This window comes from Mus caroli, unplaced genomic scaffold (genome assembly GCF_978045245.1).
Source record: "Mus caroli unplaced genomic scaffold, Mus_caroli_1 scaffold_8, whole genome shotgun sequence".
NCBI classification, from domain to species: Eukaryota; Metazoa; Chordata; class Mammalia; order Rodentia; family Muridae; genus Mus; species Mus caroli.
The window spans coordinates 56237339-56252480 of record NW_028227263.1 but is presented as its reverse complement, the minus strand read 5'-3'; the positions used below and the strand labels follow the sequence as shown (position 1 = coordinate 56252480).

The following is a 15142-nucleotide window of genomic DNA, read 5'->3' as shown; positions in this document are numbered from 1 at the left end:
ACTGTGTATCATCAGATGATTTCAGCGTTCTTGGGAGAGAGCCTGCAAGCTCCTAGGTGGAGGATAACTGCTTTGTTCTGTGTAAGGGAAATCCCAGGGATGCTTCTTATTGATGGAGACGGTGGCAAATACTTGTTTTCTGCTCCTCTTGCATCCCTATGCTCTACAGCATACACAGACCCTGAGCAAAGGATCCCCAAGGCTTCCCAAACAGTGTGCCCTTTCCATGGAACATCTGGACAAACGGTATTTGCCAGTTTCACCCAACAGCTTGCAGCTTGCAGCTGGCTCTCACACCTGTCTGTTTTGTGTGTGTGTGTGTGTGTGTGTGTGTGTCAGCTAATTGTTGAAACCTCACCTACTAGTTCTACTATACCTGTTATCTTTGCAGACAGTCTCTTTATTGTATTTGTATAATTTTATTTCTCCCTTAGAACAAGATGCAGTTTGCCATCTTGAGACACATTATAATTCACAGTTTAATGTAAGTGCCTTAAATTAAAATGAAATGCTTGTGTATGTGTGTGTGTGTATGATTCATCCCCTCAACGAGTAAGTATATCTATACTCATAGGCATTCCTCAACATTCATTCATTTAATATCTCTTTTTCATAAACAAAGATTGTTTTTCAGGCACTGTAGACAAACAGTTAAAAATATATAGCCCACTTTGTGTATTAAGGACACAGATCATGAACAGAGTTTCAACGTATTTAACATTTCTAGCAATGCAAGAAAATACTGGGAAAGGAGTTCTCGGGATACCCTGAGAGCATTATGAAATGATTCATAGGTCATGAAAGTCTGCCCCTAAAGGAAGAGTTAGCGTTTTCCTGGAAGCAAGAGTAAGGAAGGACTAGAGGTCAGGACAGAGTGGTTATTCCAACCAAGACAATGATAGCACAGAGGAGAAGAGGGCCTACTCTAGAAGTCCTTCCATGACCACACCCAGCAAACCCCATGTGGCCCTGGCCCAGGGAAGAGGTCCTGGCTCAGGAGTTCCTGTGAGTTCTTGTACAGATGTGAGGGGATCAGGATAGAGAGAGACAAAGATGCTTCAGGGCCGTCTTGGTCACGGGCAAATGGCCATGCTGTTTGTTTGTCCTGGTCCACAACTCCATATTATGCAGACTGGATCAGGGGTTACCAGTGTGGGGAGAAGACGAGAGAGCTTGCTCCAGAGCTGGAGTGCAGAGGGAGCCAGGATCCTACGGGGACCTCTGCTTTGACCACGTGCTTGCACAAGGTAATGTGAGCCATTCTGCCGTGTGCATCAGGTCAGGGGGAGGAAGTCCAGAAGGCTGAGCACATTTCCAAAGGATGCTGTGTCACCCTGAGGGTAATTTACATCAGGAGCTGAAATGATCCTTTAGCATTGGGGCCACCCAGCAGGAGGCAGGCTCATGAGGCACACTAGCTTGGTTTGAGGACACAAAGAAACTTGGCACATTTGAGTGTACAGTGTTGATTAAGCCCCTAGATTATTTCTGGCGATTATTGAGATTATTTATGGCATTTGTTGAGTAACAATATAATAGGATTAGGTCTTTCTTTGACAATTCTTTATGTCAGTTAAAATTCCAGGCTTGCCTTATGACTTCATCTTTATAATTATAGGTCATTGCCAGTTTCAAAAAAAAAAAAAAAGAATTATTTCGATACATTCCACTTACTTCTTTTTTTAGCCAGTCATTTTCCCAGATCTCTCGATAGTTGCTCTTGTCAATGAACCTTACAGCGTGCTGAAAGGAAAGTATTGTATGAAAAACAGTTGTCATAAGGGGACACATGATATCAGTGCTGGTCCGATAGGCTTTATCGTCACCTTCACTTTAATTCTACTTTGAACCATATCAACATCTGATACTTACAATCTCACCCACAATACTTAGATAGCCGATGGCACTGTGTTTCTTAGTGAGGTGGTTTTATATGACTATCACTCGTCTAATCAGTTACTAGAAGACAAAAACCTCTTTTTAAAATAAATTAGTTAAAAATTTTAATTTATTTATTTTATGATTTCATGTGTATGAGTGTTTTTCCTTTCACATATGCATGCGCACCACATGCCTGCTTGTTGCCCACAGAAGTCAGAAGAGGGCATCAAGTTCCCTGGGACTGAAGTCAGATGGCTTTGAGCTATCATGGGGGTGCTGGATTCGAACTTGAGTCCTCTGGAAGAGCAACGAGTACACCCAACCACTGAGCCAACTCTCTAGTCCAACGTGTGGTTAAACTTAATAAAGGGGAGAATCTAAAAGATCATAGCAAAACCAAACACAAGAAACAGGGGCTGGGGGAATAGCCCGTTGTACTGTTTGCAGTACAAGCATGAAGTTCTGAGTTCGAATCCTAGCACTCATGTAAAAAAGCCTGACATCTGGGCAAGGTTGCTTGGTGGGTAAAAAGCACACAGCCTATGGCGTTTTACAACCTGGGTTCCATCCCCAGAACCAACAGTGGGAGACACCCAAATCCCAAAAGTTATTTTCTGACCTCTACATGTGTGCCATGACAGATGTGCACTCATACACACATGACTTTTTAAAAAAAGTTAGACATGGTAGTGTGCTGTCACCCCAGTACTGGGGAAATGGAGACAAGTGAGGGATCGTAGGGCTCACTGTACACAGCCCGACTAACTGTGTGAGCGTTAGGACAGTAGGAGCTTGCTACCAAGGACCTTGCTACCTAGGTCCTGAGGAGCGACGCCTGAGCTTGGTCTCTGACTTCCATATGGTGTACATACATGTAAGAATTAGTATGCACATAAAAAAAAGAAAAATATTCTCCATTGTAAACATGGACAGAAATAATTTAATAGCATATTAAAGATAAATGATTTAAGTTCATCTTGATTTAAGATTTAAGGCTTAAATTGACTTAAATTTTTTAAAGTAGAGAATTTTCAATGAAAAAACTTTATATCATGCTTAGTAAATTAAGATGAGACATGCATTTCCTAGGAATGTTTATATTTCAGCTATAAGTAAAATCTTGCATTTTCATTGCCATAATATATCTTCACCTTTTAATGTAATTTAATGTAATTTAATTCAATGTGTATTGATGTTTTGTCAGCCGATGTGTATGTACACCATGTGTGTGCCTGGAGCCCAAGGAGGTTGGAAGGGGGGTCAGGATCCCTTGGAATTAGAATAATGGATGGTTGTGAGTTACTTCGTGGGAGCTCGAAATCAAACCCAGGTCCTCTGTAAGAGCAGCAAGTGCTTTTAACAGCTGAGCCAGCTCTCTGGACACTTCTGTTTCCCCGCCCCCACCCCCCAAATATCATCTGAACTAAATCTGAAGGAGGTCCTAGCTGAGATTATTTGGCTTGTTGCTTAATTCACTAACAGTGGGGCAGTGGTTTTAACTTTAGTTATATACCAGAACTTAATGAAAACTGTAAAATCCATAAGCCAGGAAAATATCCCAGAGCAATTACATTAACATCTCTGTGGGTGGGACCCAGGCACCTCCAGGGTGACACTGATCTGCACCAGTAGTTAAGGTGGTCAGCGCAGAATACAGGAAGCTACAAAAGGCAGCAAATAGGCTGAAAACTCACTGAAGCACTCATGGGGTGGGGTGGGCTTTCCATAGTGATTCTGACCTGAAATGACTTCAAAGAGCTCCACACTGAATCTGGACCCCTCCATTTGCTCCGCGCGGGCCACTGTTCTGTAGGCCATCATCCTATTAGCAATTCTCTACAGCTTCAGGATTGCCCAGGGATGTAAAGTCCTTGAGATGGACGCTTGGCATTGTAAGTAACTTTGCTTTGTTTCATTTTGTCCTCTGATAGCCGCATAGGCATTTTCAGTCATTTAAACTGTAGTCAGATCACTTCATGGTGGAATTCACCATTTAGTCAGACTCGTCACAAGGTGACCCAACAGCATGGACAGATACACCAGGGATCAATTCCCATGACCCCCGCAGACACACCAGGGATCAGCTCCCATGACCTCTGCTGACAGACCAGGGATCAGCTCCCATGACCCCCGCAGACACACCAGGGATCTGTTTCCATGACCTCTGCAGATACACCTGGGATCAGTTCTTATGGCCCTGCATCTTTGCATATCTGAAACACTGATGGAATTTTTAAAAAATATTAGAAGCATAGGGCTCCGAAGAAAGGGTGTGCTGTATACAGGAATTCCCTTCATTAGAAGCACCGTGTGTGTGTGTGTGTGTGTGTGTGTGTGTGTGTGTGTGTGTGTGTGTGTTTACTGTAAAACAAAGTAATTAGAAAACAGACATGACTGGGAATTTCACCTTGAAACATAATTTGTTAGCTGCCCATCCCCTTTCTCCCCCTTTTTCTGAGGCATGGTCTCTTCATAGTCCTAATCCTCTTGGAACATGATACGTAGACCAGGCTGTCCTTGAACTCAGAGATTCGCCTGCTTCTGCTTACCAAATGCTGGAATTAAATGCAAGTACCTGTCTCTGTAGCCCAAAAATTTAAAACAAAGGAATGTAGAGTATATTCTCCCAGGCTTAGATATGTTAAAAGAAACTTTTAGACAAATTATATTTCATTTAAAACACTTATTTTTAATATTTCACTATATCCATATGATACTTTTATAATAACTGAAGCGTAGGTTACTTGCTCCTTGTGAGGTAAGATACTACTTAAATATTCTCATTTTATCCTTACACTTTATCATTAAGGTACATCTAATGGTCTCTGCTCTGTACATCAGAGCACAGAAGTCTAGGGAAGTGAGGTAATGGGTCCAGTTGCACAGCTCGTGAGTGCTGGGACCGTACTGTAAACTACCTGGCTGCAGGACTTTTCCTCGGCAGTGATGATGCTGTTTTTATATGTATAGTGCTACAGATCAAACCCAGTACCTGCTAGGCACACATTCTGTCACTTTGCCACTTGCTGACTTCCCTTCCTGAGACAGACTCTGGCTATTTAGATCATGATCCTCCTGCCTCAGCCTTCAGGGTGTTGGGTTTACAGGCATTTACCGCCACACCTCTCAGTGATAAACCACATGGAAGAATAAGAAGTTTTGCTTTGTGTGCAAAGGGTTGGCACGTACCTGTGTGGCCCATTCTTTCCTCTGCTTCAGTTGGATCATTGTTTCTCTGGATATTCTCTTTTTTTCATCTTCCAGGGTGACTTTATACTGTTCTTTAAGAGGAAATCACACACCTTAGTGGGGTTGATCTGAGGTAAAACGGTGACGTTTATAAAGTTCATGTCTCATCACTTTCCCTCCTCTCTACATACTTTTCTCCCCAGCCCCCCAATTCTCAAGAGTATATTTTCCTGGAACATCTATCTCTTCTCATCGGAAGAATTGTTCCCATAATTTGCTAACACCTTAGTCTGAATTTGTGTAAAGTTTCCAATAATGTTTGTATTTTTGAAGGATTCTCTTTCTAGAGGAAAATTCAAAACAATATTGGTAAAGCAATCTATCCTTTGGTTCACCCAGATTATGAGTTCACAGCCTCATTATGTACATCTGACTCCGGCTAACTAGATTGCCAATGTTCCAGCTCGAGATTCCCTGCGCAAGGAAGACACAGGGAGGAGAGGGAGACTTTGCTGGAGGCAGCAGCCCTGAGCGCACACTGAGCTCTCGGTGAGGCAGGGGACAGAGATTAAGTGCATTATTTCCCTATTCTCTTGGATTTTCTTTCCTTCATGTCTCGGCATATGTGTGGAGGTCAGAGGATAACTCATGGAGTGTTGGTATCCTTCCATTTTGTTTTTGAAGCAGGGTCTCTTGTTTCTGCCACTATGCATAGGTGGCAATCCTCCTGCCTCAGCCTCTCTTCTCTCTTAAGTAGGAATGCCAGGATTACAAATACACGCCGCTGCATCCAGGTTTTCAGGTGAGTTCCAGGGATCGAACTGAGGTCCCATGTTTGTGTGGCTAGGACTTTTCCTGTGGGCGGCTTCTCCACTCCTCTTTTCTTGTTTTTCTTATGCCCATATACGTCATTAGTGACACAGTGGAGATGAAAAGCTACTTAGGGACCATATAACCAATACCCCCCTTAAAAGGAAAATGGAGGACAACTGCCTCAAGTCTGCCTCATAGAGTGGAGAGGAACGAAGCTGGGTAAAGGAGGCCAGTCTCCCCCCAACTCCCAACCTCCAACTGTTATCCAGCCCTTTAATCAAGATGCTGTTGAAGATACTGGGATGTTACTGATTAAACCAGGCAAAGATGTCTGCCCTTAGCCATGTTCATCCTCTGATGTATTAATACTGAAAGGTGATATGAATACTTTATCTTGTTCTAAGCTCCACATGGCATCCTTTGGATTGCCTTTTCTTTAAAAAAAAAAATAGAGTAGCACAGGGCTATTTCGAAACTCTCATGGCTGCCCTGTGTGATTCAGTTGGTGGTTTCTGTAGCCCGATGCTTACTAACCACTCATGTGTCGAAGACAGCCAAAGAAAGCAGGGGTATGCAGCCATCTCTTTGGAAATGTTTGAGACACTACAAGCAAGAGTTTGGGAGATTGTGATGTTTGTGCTTCAAGACTCTTGGCTGTTTGAGCTGTCCCATCTAAGGTGCTCACTTTGAAGAAGTTAACCTCAAAGCATGCAGGCTAATGCTTGTTGGCCAACATTTTACATCCCGGCTGTCTCCAGCTCTGCTTTGGTTTTTCTCACCCACTGCCTGTGGAAGCTGTGAGGTGGTCTTTTCCTCATTTGACAGATCCTGTCTCAAGTTCATGTCCAAATCCTGGTCCTCATTCTAAGCTGACTCTCCTGTCATGAGGAGTGCCTGTACGCGTTCTTCAGAAGACTGCCTTCCCCCTTTTCCTGTGGTCCTGAGTCTAAAGCCCTTTGACGCAGGAAACATGGTGTCCATTGAAATTGATAACAATTTTCCTTTGGCCCTTGGTCCTCACCCACCCTCTCTGTATCCAACTGAAGCACAGTATCTGGTGTTTGTGGGCTCACAGATGGTTGTCCCATTTTGATAACGAATGGTTTGGGGGAGTGCCTGGCTTTTTGTCTACTAAACACAGCCCTTCTGCTCATTGTTTTTACTGAATTTGAACTAATTCCGTCACAACAGACCTGAAATTTTCTCTGCATTTTCTTTAACTGTGTCGATGTCATTTTGTAAGGAAACAATGAGTTGAGCGTGCTGAGCGCTCCCTACATTCTTATACTCTTCCCAATATTCCTTTTCACTGAGTTTTTCAAGAAATAGCTTCTCGGCCTCATTTATTTGTACGCGCATTTCTGTTGGAAAGAAAAACAAGCCATGTGTCATTTCCATTGTCCTTAGAACCATTGTACGGTATAGTACGGTTTACAAAGTTAAAATCTGGTGCTAAACTGTGAGTAACTCATAAATACTGTGGTGCCTTGAATAGGTATTGCCACCATAGACTCATGTGTTTGAATGCTTGGCCCATAGGGAGGACACTATGAGGACATATGGCTTTGTTGGAAAGGGTGTGACCTTGTTGGAGGAAGTGTGTCACTGTGGGGTTGGGCTTTGAGGTCTTCTATGCTCAAGCTACACCCATTGTGGCACACAGTCTCCTTCTGCTGCCTGTGGATCAAGATGTAGAACTCTCAGCTGCTTTCCCAGCAGTTTGTCTACTTGGAAGCGGCCATGCTTCCCACCATGATGACAATGGACTACACAAGCCGGCCTCAATTAAATGGTGTCCTTTATAAGAGTTGCTGTGATCATGGTGTCTCTTCACAACAATAAAATCCTAACTAAGACAAATGCAGTATGTGTAATTTTTGGAAATCTAAACTATTCAAATTATTAGATATTTTTCATGATAACCCTAAGTATAATTAAACTTTCAACTCTAAAGTAGAATCATGGTTTAGGACTATGCAACTGAAAGGTTACCTATGTCTAGGAATGCACAAACTAAAATCTATGATTGTTTCAGAAGGGTCCCTATTTGCTCAGTTGTTCATGGCTTATGATGTCTTTGTAAAAAAAAATAATTTATTTTAATTGTGTATGGGTGTTTTTGCCTGCATGTATGTATGTGTACCACATGTATACCTGGTACCTGAGGAAGCCAAAGATGGCATCAGATCCTTTGGGACTAGAGTTATGGACAGTTGTAAGCCATCATGTTGGTGTTGGAAACTAAGTCTGAGTCCTCTTTAAAAACAGGCAGTGTTCTTAACTACTGAGCCGACTCTCCAGCCCTCTACAGTTTCTTATGCAGAGTGGGGTTTCCCCAGTCATTTCACCTCTGGAGAAACATGATTTTAACCTCTGTCCCTTTTCACGTTCCTGGCAGAGGATGGCTCTGCTCCCACTCCTAAGTGCTGGGATTACAGGCATGCTGTCATGATTAACCGTGACAATCATTTTCATGAGTCAGTTGTTTGATTCAGCCATTGGCATTTTGTTTTTTGGCTTTTCTTTGAGAAATGATAGAACGGACAGTCAGAAACATGTCTTCTATTCTCCCACATTATAAGTCTGCAGAGTGAAAGATGGGTTCTCCGATTAAATCCTCACAAATACTGAACTATTCCAAACCTGTAACCTCTTGGCCTGCTCGGGAGCACCTACTGAGTGTGATGTTTTATTTAGTTCATAAGCCTAAGTATAATATTGAGGAATGTCCTTAAACATGAAGCACTGCTCAGAGCCACATACAGTGAGCCTCACAGTCACCTGGCTGACTCCTGTGATACTCACTTCTCACACTAGTCAATTTGAGAGTCCCTTAAAGGCAACACTATATTAACCATCTCCGTAAATCTAGCCTTCATAGACCTGGTAATTAACTGATTGGTTTAATAGATGTTTATTTAAGGGATGCCCTTTAGTCTAGAGGTCTAAGGAATCCAGGGCATGGTTTCCCCATCCACCTAAAGATATACACAAGACCATACAATACCCTAAAATGATTGTTAATGCTCTTAATCAGTTATGAAAACCAGATGGGCAACTGTCCTCTCATTTGGCAGAAGAGCTACTGTCTGAGTCCTGAGCTGCAGTTAGCTATTTAGGGGAAGATTGGTAGATGTCATGGAAGTTTTAAAGAGAGTCTGATGAACATACCGATTGACTTATTTTGATGACCTTGTCATCATCTGCTGTCTTCCTTAGTCTCTGTGGCAAAAACTCTTTGAAAGTGTCACGTCTTGCCTTACCTTCTACTAAGTCATCCAACTTGGTCACCATTTAACATGTATCCCGATGGCTCCTTTTGTCAACTTGACATAACCCAGAGTCATTTTGGAAGTAGGAACCTTAGTTGAGAAAATGCCCCTTGACCCCCATCAGATTGATCTGTGGGAAAGCCTGGGCTGCATTTTCTTAATTGGCAATTGATGAAGAAGGGCCCAACTCCCTGTTGCTGGTGTCAGCCCTGGGCTAGTGCTCCTAAGAGGTATGAGTAAGCCATGGGGGAAGAGGCAAGTCAGTGAACAGTGGTCCTCCATGGCCTCTGTTCCATTTCCTGCCTTGAATTCCTGCCCTGACTTCCCTCAGTGATAGACTGTGACCTGAGCGTTGCAAGCTGGAACAAACACTTTCTCCCCAAGTTGCTTTTGGCCATCATGTTTTATCACAGCCATAGAAACCCCTCGATAACTTGGCATTTTTGTGCTCAGTTCCTCCATGCTAACAGGTGCACCTCAACAGGAACCATTGCCAGAAAGTGATTTAGCCAGAGTACTTGGCCATTCTTTAAGATGGCATTCCTAGTGGATGGATGGCCCTAGCCCTCCTCACTGTCACTGTCCTAGCCCTCCTCACTGTCACTGTTATAATCCTTCTCACTGTCACTGTCCCAGTCCTCACCCCACTGTCACTGCCCCAGTCCTCCCCACAACTTGTCATTGTCCTAGTCTTCCCCCTCACTTCTTCCAGGGCCTCTGCTTCCTTCCTTCCTTCCTTCCTTCCTTCCTTCCTTCCTTCCTTCCTTCCTTCCTTCCTTCCTTCCTTCCTTCCTTCCCTCCTTCTGTCTTCATTCCAATATGGATTGTGGAGCAGATGATATAATCTGATATACAGTCATGCATTGGAAGGCAAAGGCAGTAACTCACAAATGAATATAACACTGGTGACAATTTTCTAAGTTCCTAGCTCACCTTTCAAGCTTGCCTCCTGGTTTCTTTCAAACTCCCATTTTTCCTTCATTGCCTCCTCCACTTCCTCTCTTGTTACGACTGGTGCCTCATCCAAATTCTTCTCTTTCAGTTCTTTTATAAGATTCTTTATGTGCCAATTCTGTTCCTCCTTCAAGCGTCTATTCTGCCATAGAAACCAACAGTTAAACACATCTGCTCAACTCTTCACACCTTTTACCTAGAACCCAGGCACACGCTGAGCCTTGCAAGTACTAGCTTGGTAGCTTAGAGAACATGTAAGGTTCAAAACAAAATAAAATCAGCGCAGGAGCCATCAATAGAATGTTATATTTTTAAAGAATATGTTATCAACTTACCAGTCTATCACCCTCCCACAGGCTCCATGAACATGGTGGCTAATTTTTTTTGAACCTCCCATTAACCCTGCTTTTGTCTAGACTCCCTAACTTAGTCATCTACCATGTGTAAAGTCAGATGCTAGACACCAAAATGATATCTATTAGCAAAACAGAGGAAAGGCCTTTATTGAACTGCCATTACCATTTGCTTTCATCACAGATGACATAATTAATAATCTTGCTTTAGGATGGTGTTCACGCACCATTCCAAACTTTTCAATTGAAATAAAAAGCAAGTTACTCTTGTGGATGTCTGATCCATGCTTTTAAGATGCATATTTTTAACTGACTTGAAGTTTATTTTTGCCATTGCTGTCTTACTGTGTGTATCAGGGAATCCAAACTGAGAGAACAAGTCATGCCCCAAGCTGCCCTTCGGTAGTTACCAATGGGAGTTTTTTACAGTGATGTCAGTGGTCCCAGCCAATGACTTGAATTCATGAGAAAACACAAGAGCAGCAACAGAAGCAACTGCATGGGTAAATCTGAAACTTATGTACTTAGAGTTTCTGTAATTATTTTATGTGAAAAATATCAGCGTGGAGCAATAAACACAGACCTACACTTCATTACCAATAAGTCAGTCCCAATTTATAAAGTGTGTTTTATATGAGAATACAAATGAGGAGGGATGTAACTGAGATGGAGTTGGTATTGATCTTAATTAGATTACTATAGATTAGGATGTTAATTAGAATCCTCACGGAAGTCACTGAGAAAGTAACTAAGATGGGATAAAAGAAATGATAGTTAAAAGAGTACTCGAGAAAGAGTGTAACACAAAAGAAAATAATGGAAGAATAAAAGTAAAACAAACACAAGACACAGAAAACAGAGATGGAAAGGCACGTGTGGAGGGACACACCTGTCATCCCAGCACGTGGAAGGTAGAGGTCGGAAAGCGACATCTTAATCCTGCCCTGCTGTAGGAGTGCCAGTGCTGACCAGTGGAGCATGTGCCCTTTGAAGGCAGCTTCCTCTTCTTTCACACTTTAATCATACTGTGTGGAGCCTCAAGGACATTGACAAGGCTTCTTTTCATTCTTACTCTTCACTTGCGCCTACTTTAATTTTTGTTACAGATACTGCCACTCTGACAACCCCAGAGTCACAGGCATATTGCCAAGAGATTGTCAAGAGCCACAGATCACTGCGGAATGGACAAGAGCTGCCATTTTACAAGAGGGAAACTGAGCCTGCAGGGGCCTGGGAATCACTGCACAAACCACCCAGACACTGATCTCAACAGAGTCAAACAGAGATGGTTTATTGAATACCACATCCCAAGACTGATTGATCAGGGCTGCAGGGGAGACTCAGGAGCTGAACTTCAATATCTAGCTAGAATCCTATAGAGCTTTTAAGTATGAGATCCACAAACATCTGTGCCGAGTCATTTCACCATCAGGATTTAGGGACGTGTCTTTATTGTGCATTTATCCTGCTCCCACTGGTTGGGGTATTCAACTGTGACAGGGGACTTGACTAATCTAACATTCATGTCTTGTCTACCAGGATGTCAGTTACCTATGTCCACGTCTCTCTCTGCAAAGAGGATGCCAACTCCCAGTGAGGACTTTGGAACTTAAACTCTACTCAAAATGGAAGTCTTACTCCAAATAGCGTTTTATGTTGGTGCAGGTGTCTCTCTTACGTTGGGGTCCATCCCAGGGGCAGCTGATAAAAACAAAACCATAAAAGCTTATACATATGTCAGGAAGTGCTGCCTGGCAGTTGGTTCGGGTTCAAGCTTACTGTGGTTAACTATACAAAGCAGTTCTAACTGACTTCTGCTATGCTTGGTTTCCAAGAGCACAGAACATAGCAGAATATGCAATCAACTTGAACACGAGACAGATTCCTAGTAACAGCAGTAACAGCACAGAAATGGCAGGCTAGACAGGTCACAGTGACCTAGGCCTTAACAGTCTACCTAGGCCTTACCATTCCACCTAGGCCTTAACAAGGCTGGTGCCAAGTTTTGCCAGAAAGCTGTCACTAGAAATTTGAATAGTCAGGATGGAATGCAAACCCATTTTGGCTCTAGATCCCATTAAAATGTAAAGACACAGCCTTTAAACACACAAGTTGAGCTAGGTATAATGCATATGTGTAATCCCAGCATTCAGGAGGCTGTGAGGGAGAAGTATGAGTTCAAGGCTAGACTGGTATAGTAAGACCCTGTACTGCAGTGGACATGGTAAACAAAAAAGCCAAATAAAACAGTCAACTTCGGAAGTTTCCATCCTATACAGAGTAAATCAGTGAAGGACTGTCTTAGTATGTCCTTGCCAATGTGATGCCCGAGGGTATAAACTGGTTTCATTATCATTCACTGCTCACGGACATAGCCACCATCACCTTGATATTCACATTCATCTTATTTTTAAACGTTTTAATTATCGTGTATGTATGTAGGTGTGTGCATGGACACATGCCACAGATCGTATGTGCAGATCCGAGGACCATTTTCTTTCCTTCACCATGTGGGTTCTGCAAATCAAACTGGAGATTGTTGAGTTTGGTAGTAGGTGGTTTTATGTACTGAGCTGGTAGCCCTTAACCTGATTTTTACAAAATAAACTTTAAGTTTCCCATTAGTTATTGTAACAACTGAGAGTATACTGTTCTACATGCATTTACATATATGCACACTCCTGGAAAAGCTGAAACAAAGATTCAGAGAGAGGAGAGAGAGGCAGTGATCCATTGTGGGAATAAACAGGAAGTCAGAAGATAAACATGATTTCCGGGGTATCTGTCCTCATGATCTAAGTAACACGACTGAACTGGCTTTCCCTGATATCCTCAACACCGTGGAGACAGTAGTGCTGGCTTGCCCCCAATGTGTGAAGAAAATTAATAAATTATAAGTCAGCTGATTCCCAGCATCAAAGAGCATGCTTCCTAGGGTGACGAGCCATCAGGAGCTGATAGCATTCTTACTGTGCGCATGCTCTGTGCCCGTGCAGACGAGCACTCACCCTCTCTTGGTACTTTTGATTCTTTTCCCTCAGCTTCTTGATCTGGAACATGAATCGCTCCACTGCATTCTCCTTTATTTCACGACTGAGGAGAAACAAGGATGTTCGGGTTAGTTTCCTCAGAGAAGGGTACTGCGGCCACCTTTTCATTTAAACTAAACTGAAACCAAGTAAGACCGAGGGCAAGTGGACCGTGGAGCGCAAGTGGACTAGGGGAACCTGGGCATACCCACAAGTCTGTGCTCTTACTGCACGTTCTCTTCCAAAGGTTAAAGCTTCCCCACCACAGACGGTTCTTTAACATATAGCAAGGATAGGTCTGATGACCACCCATTCATAGAAGAAACAGAAAGAGCCGGAAGCTCAGGTACAGGGCAGTCGGTGACTATATGAAGGTCTTGTGTACTCGGCATTTCCAAAAGGGAGTAAATCTCAGAACTCTAGGTCTGAGATTGAAGCAAGGTTACAGAGACCTCCCTTATTTAGCTAACGATAAAGTGCGCGGTTTTAAATTTTGCTCTTTACAATTTCTTGCCTCCTCGGTTGTAGACAAATCAAATCTCAGGGCCTAGAACTCCAGGCTGTCAGATAAGCCTCATCTAGCTCTATGTATTATTATGTGGAGTAAAGTAAGAATTCGCACGTGAAGGGTGCCCTCGAGAGTGCTCGTCAATTCTTGTTGAATATGAATTGCTACTAGGACTCTCTCTAAAACCTCATTTCTATTTATGACCTTGTGTTCTTAGGAGAGGGAAAATTGAGGCTCCTTTCTTCCACAAGACGAGGAAATGCAAAAACTATGTAAACAAATCACACGGTTGCATGCCTCAAAAGGAAGGCAATTTGAGCACCAAGAATGCTGAGTTAGTTCTGCGCACACACACACACACACACACACACACACACACACACATACACACACACAGAGTACACACACACACACACACACACACAGAGTACACACATTCAGGCATGCAGCAAATGAATGTTTAAACGAAAATCCAAGAAGATGAGTTTCAGAGCTCATCGGTTTCAAACCTCCACCATTTGTTAGCCAGTACTCCCTTTCATGAAGTCGCAGACTCAATGGCTGCCACTTGGCCCCACATTGCTTTGGGGACCACGGGGATGGGTTAGAACAAGACCTTCGTGGTCCTTGCCTTCAGGGAGTACAGTTTCCTAGATTCAGAGTAAGTGATTATACAAATACTGTTTACATACTGTGATTGTGATGGGCGCTATGGGGGACTATGGGGTGGGAAGGGAAGAAGGTGGAAGGGCTGCTGTTCTGCAGGGCAGGGAAAACGGGTCTCTGAATAAGCAAAGCTTTACTTCCAATTAAAGAACTAATTTCTCCATACCCCTTGCCTCCTGGGGTGTGTGTGTGTGTGTGTGTGTGTGTGTAGCACCCAAACACAGGGCCTCATTCATATCACACAAATGTTCTACCTCTGAGCTGTATCTCCACCCTCTAGCTCTCTTTTTTATGGATAAGAAATGAAGATATTATATGTTATCTGAACAGTGCAGCTCCTCGCATAATCTCTGTAACAGAGCGTGGGACATAAACCATGCCAGGAAGCTTGCTAAGGTAGAGCAAGTCGAGACCCAGACATTCGGTGGGCACACACCTGAGGCTTAGGGGACAGTCAGCTTCCTGCCAGACTCCTAT

General features: G+C 43.1%; 1 protein-coding gene across 1 annotated transcript in view; it reads right to left on the bottom strand.

Moving 5' to 3' along the window:
• Ccdc83 (coiled-coil domain containing 83) overlaps nucleotides 1–15142 on the bottom strand; it is a 39041-nt gene that overhangs the window by 11213 nt on the left and 12686 nt on the right. Inside the window, exons 3-7 of the mRNA XM_021168112.2 lie at nucleotides 13471–13555; nucleotides 10089–10251; nucleotides 7077–7244; nucleotides 5071–5162; nucleotides 1675–1743 (exon numbers count right to left, since the gene is read on the bottom strand). Coding sequence (XP_021023771.1) covers nucleotides 1675–1743; nucleotides 5071–5162; nucleotides 7077–7244; nucleotides 10089–10251; nucleotides 13471–13555 — 577 coding nt within the window. The remainder of the gene's footprint in view (nucleotides 1–1674; nucleotides 1744–5070; nucleotides 5163–7076; nucleotides 7245–10088; nucleotides 10252–13470; nucleotides 13556–15142) is intronic.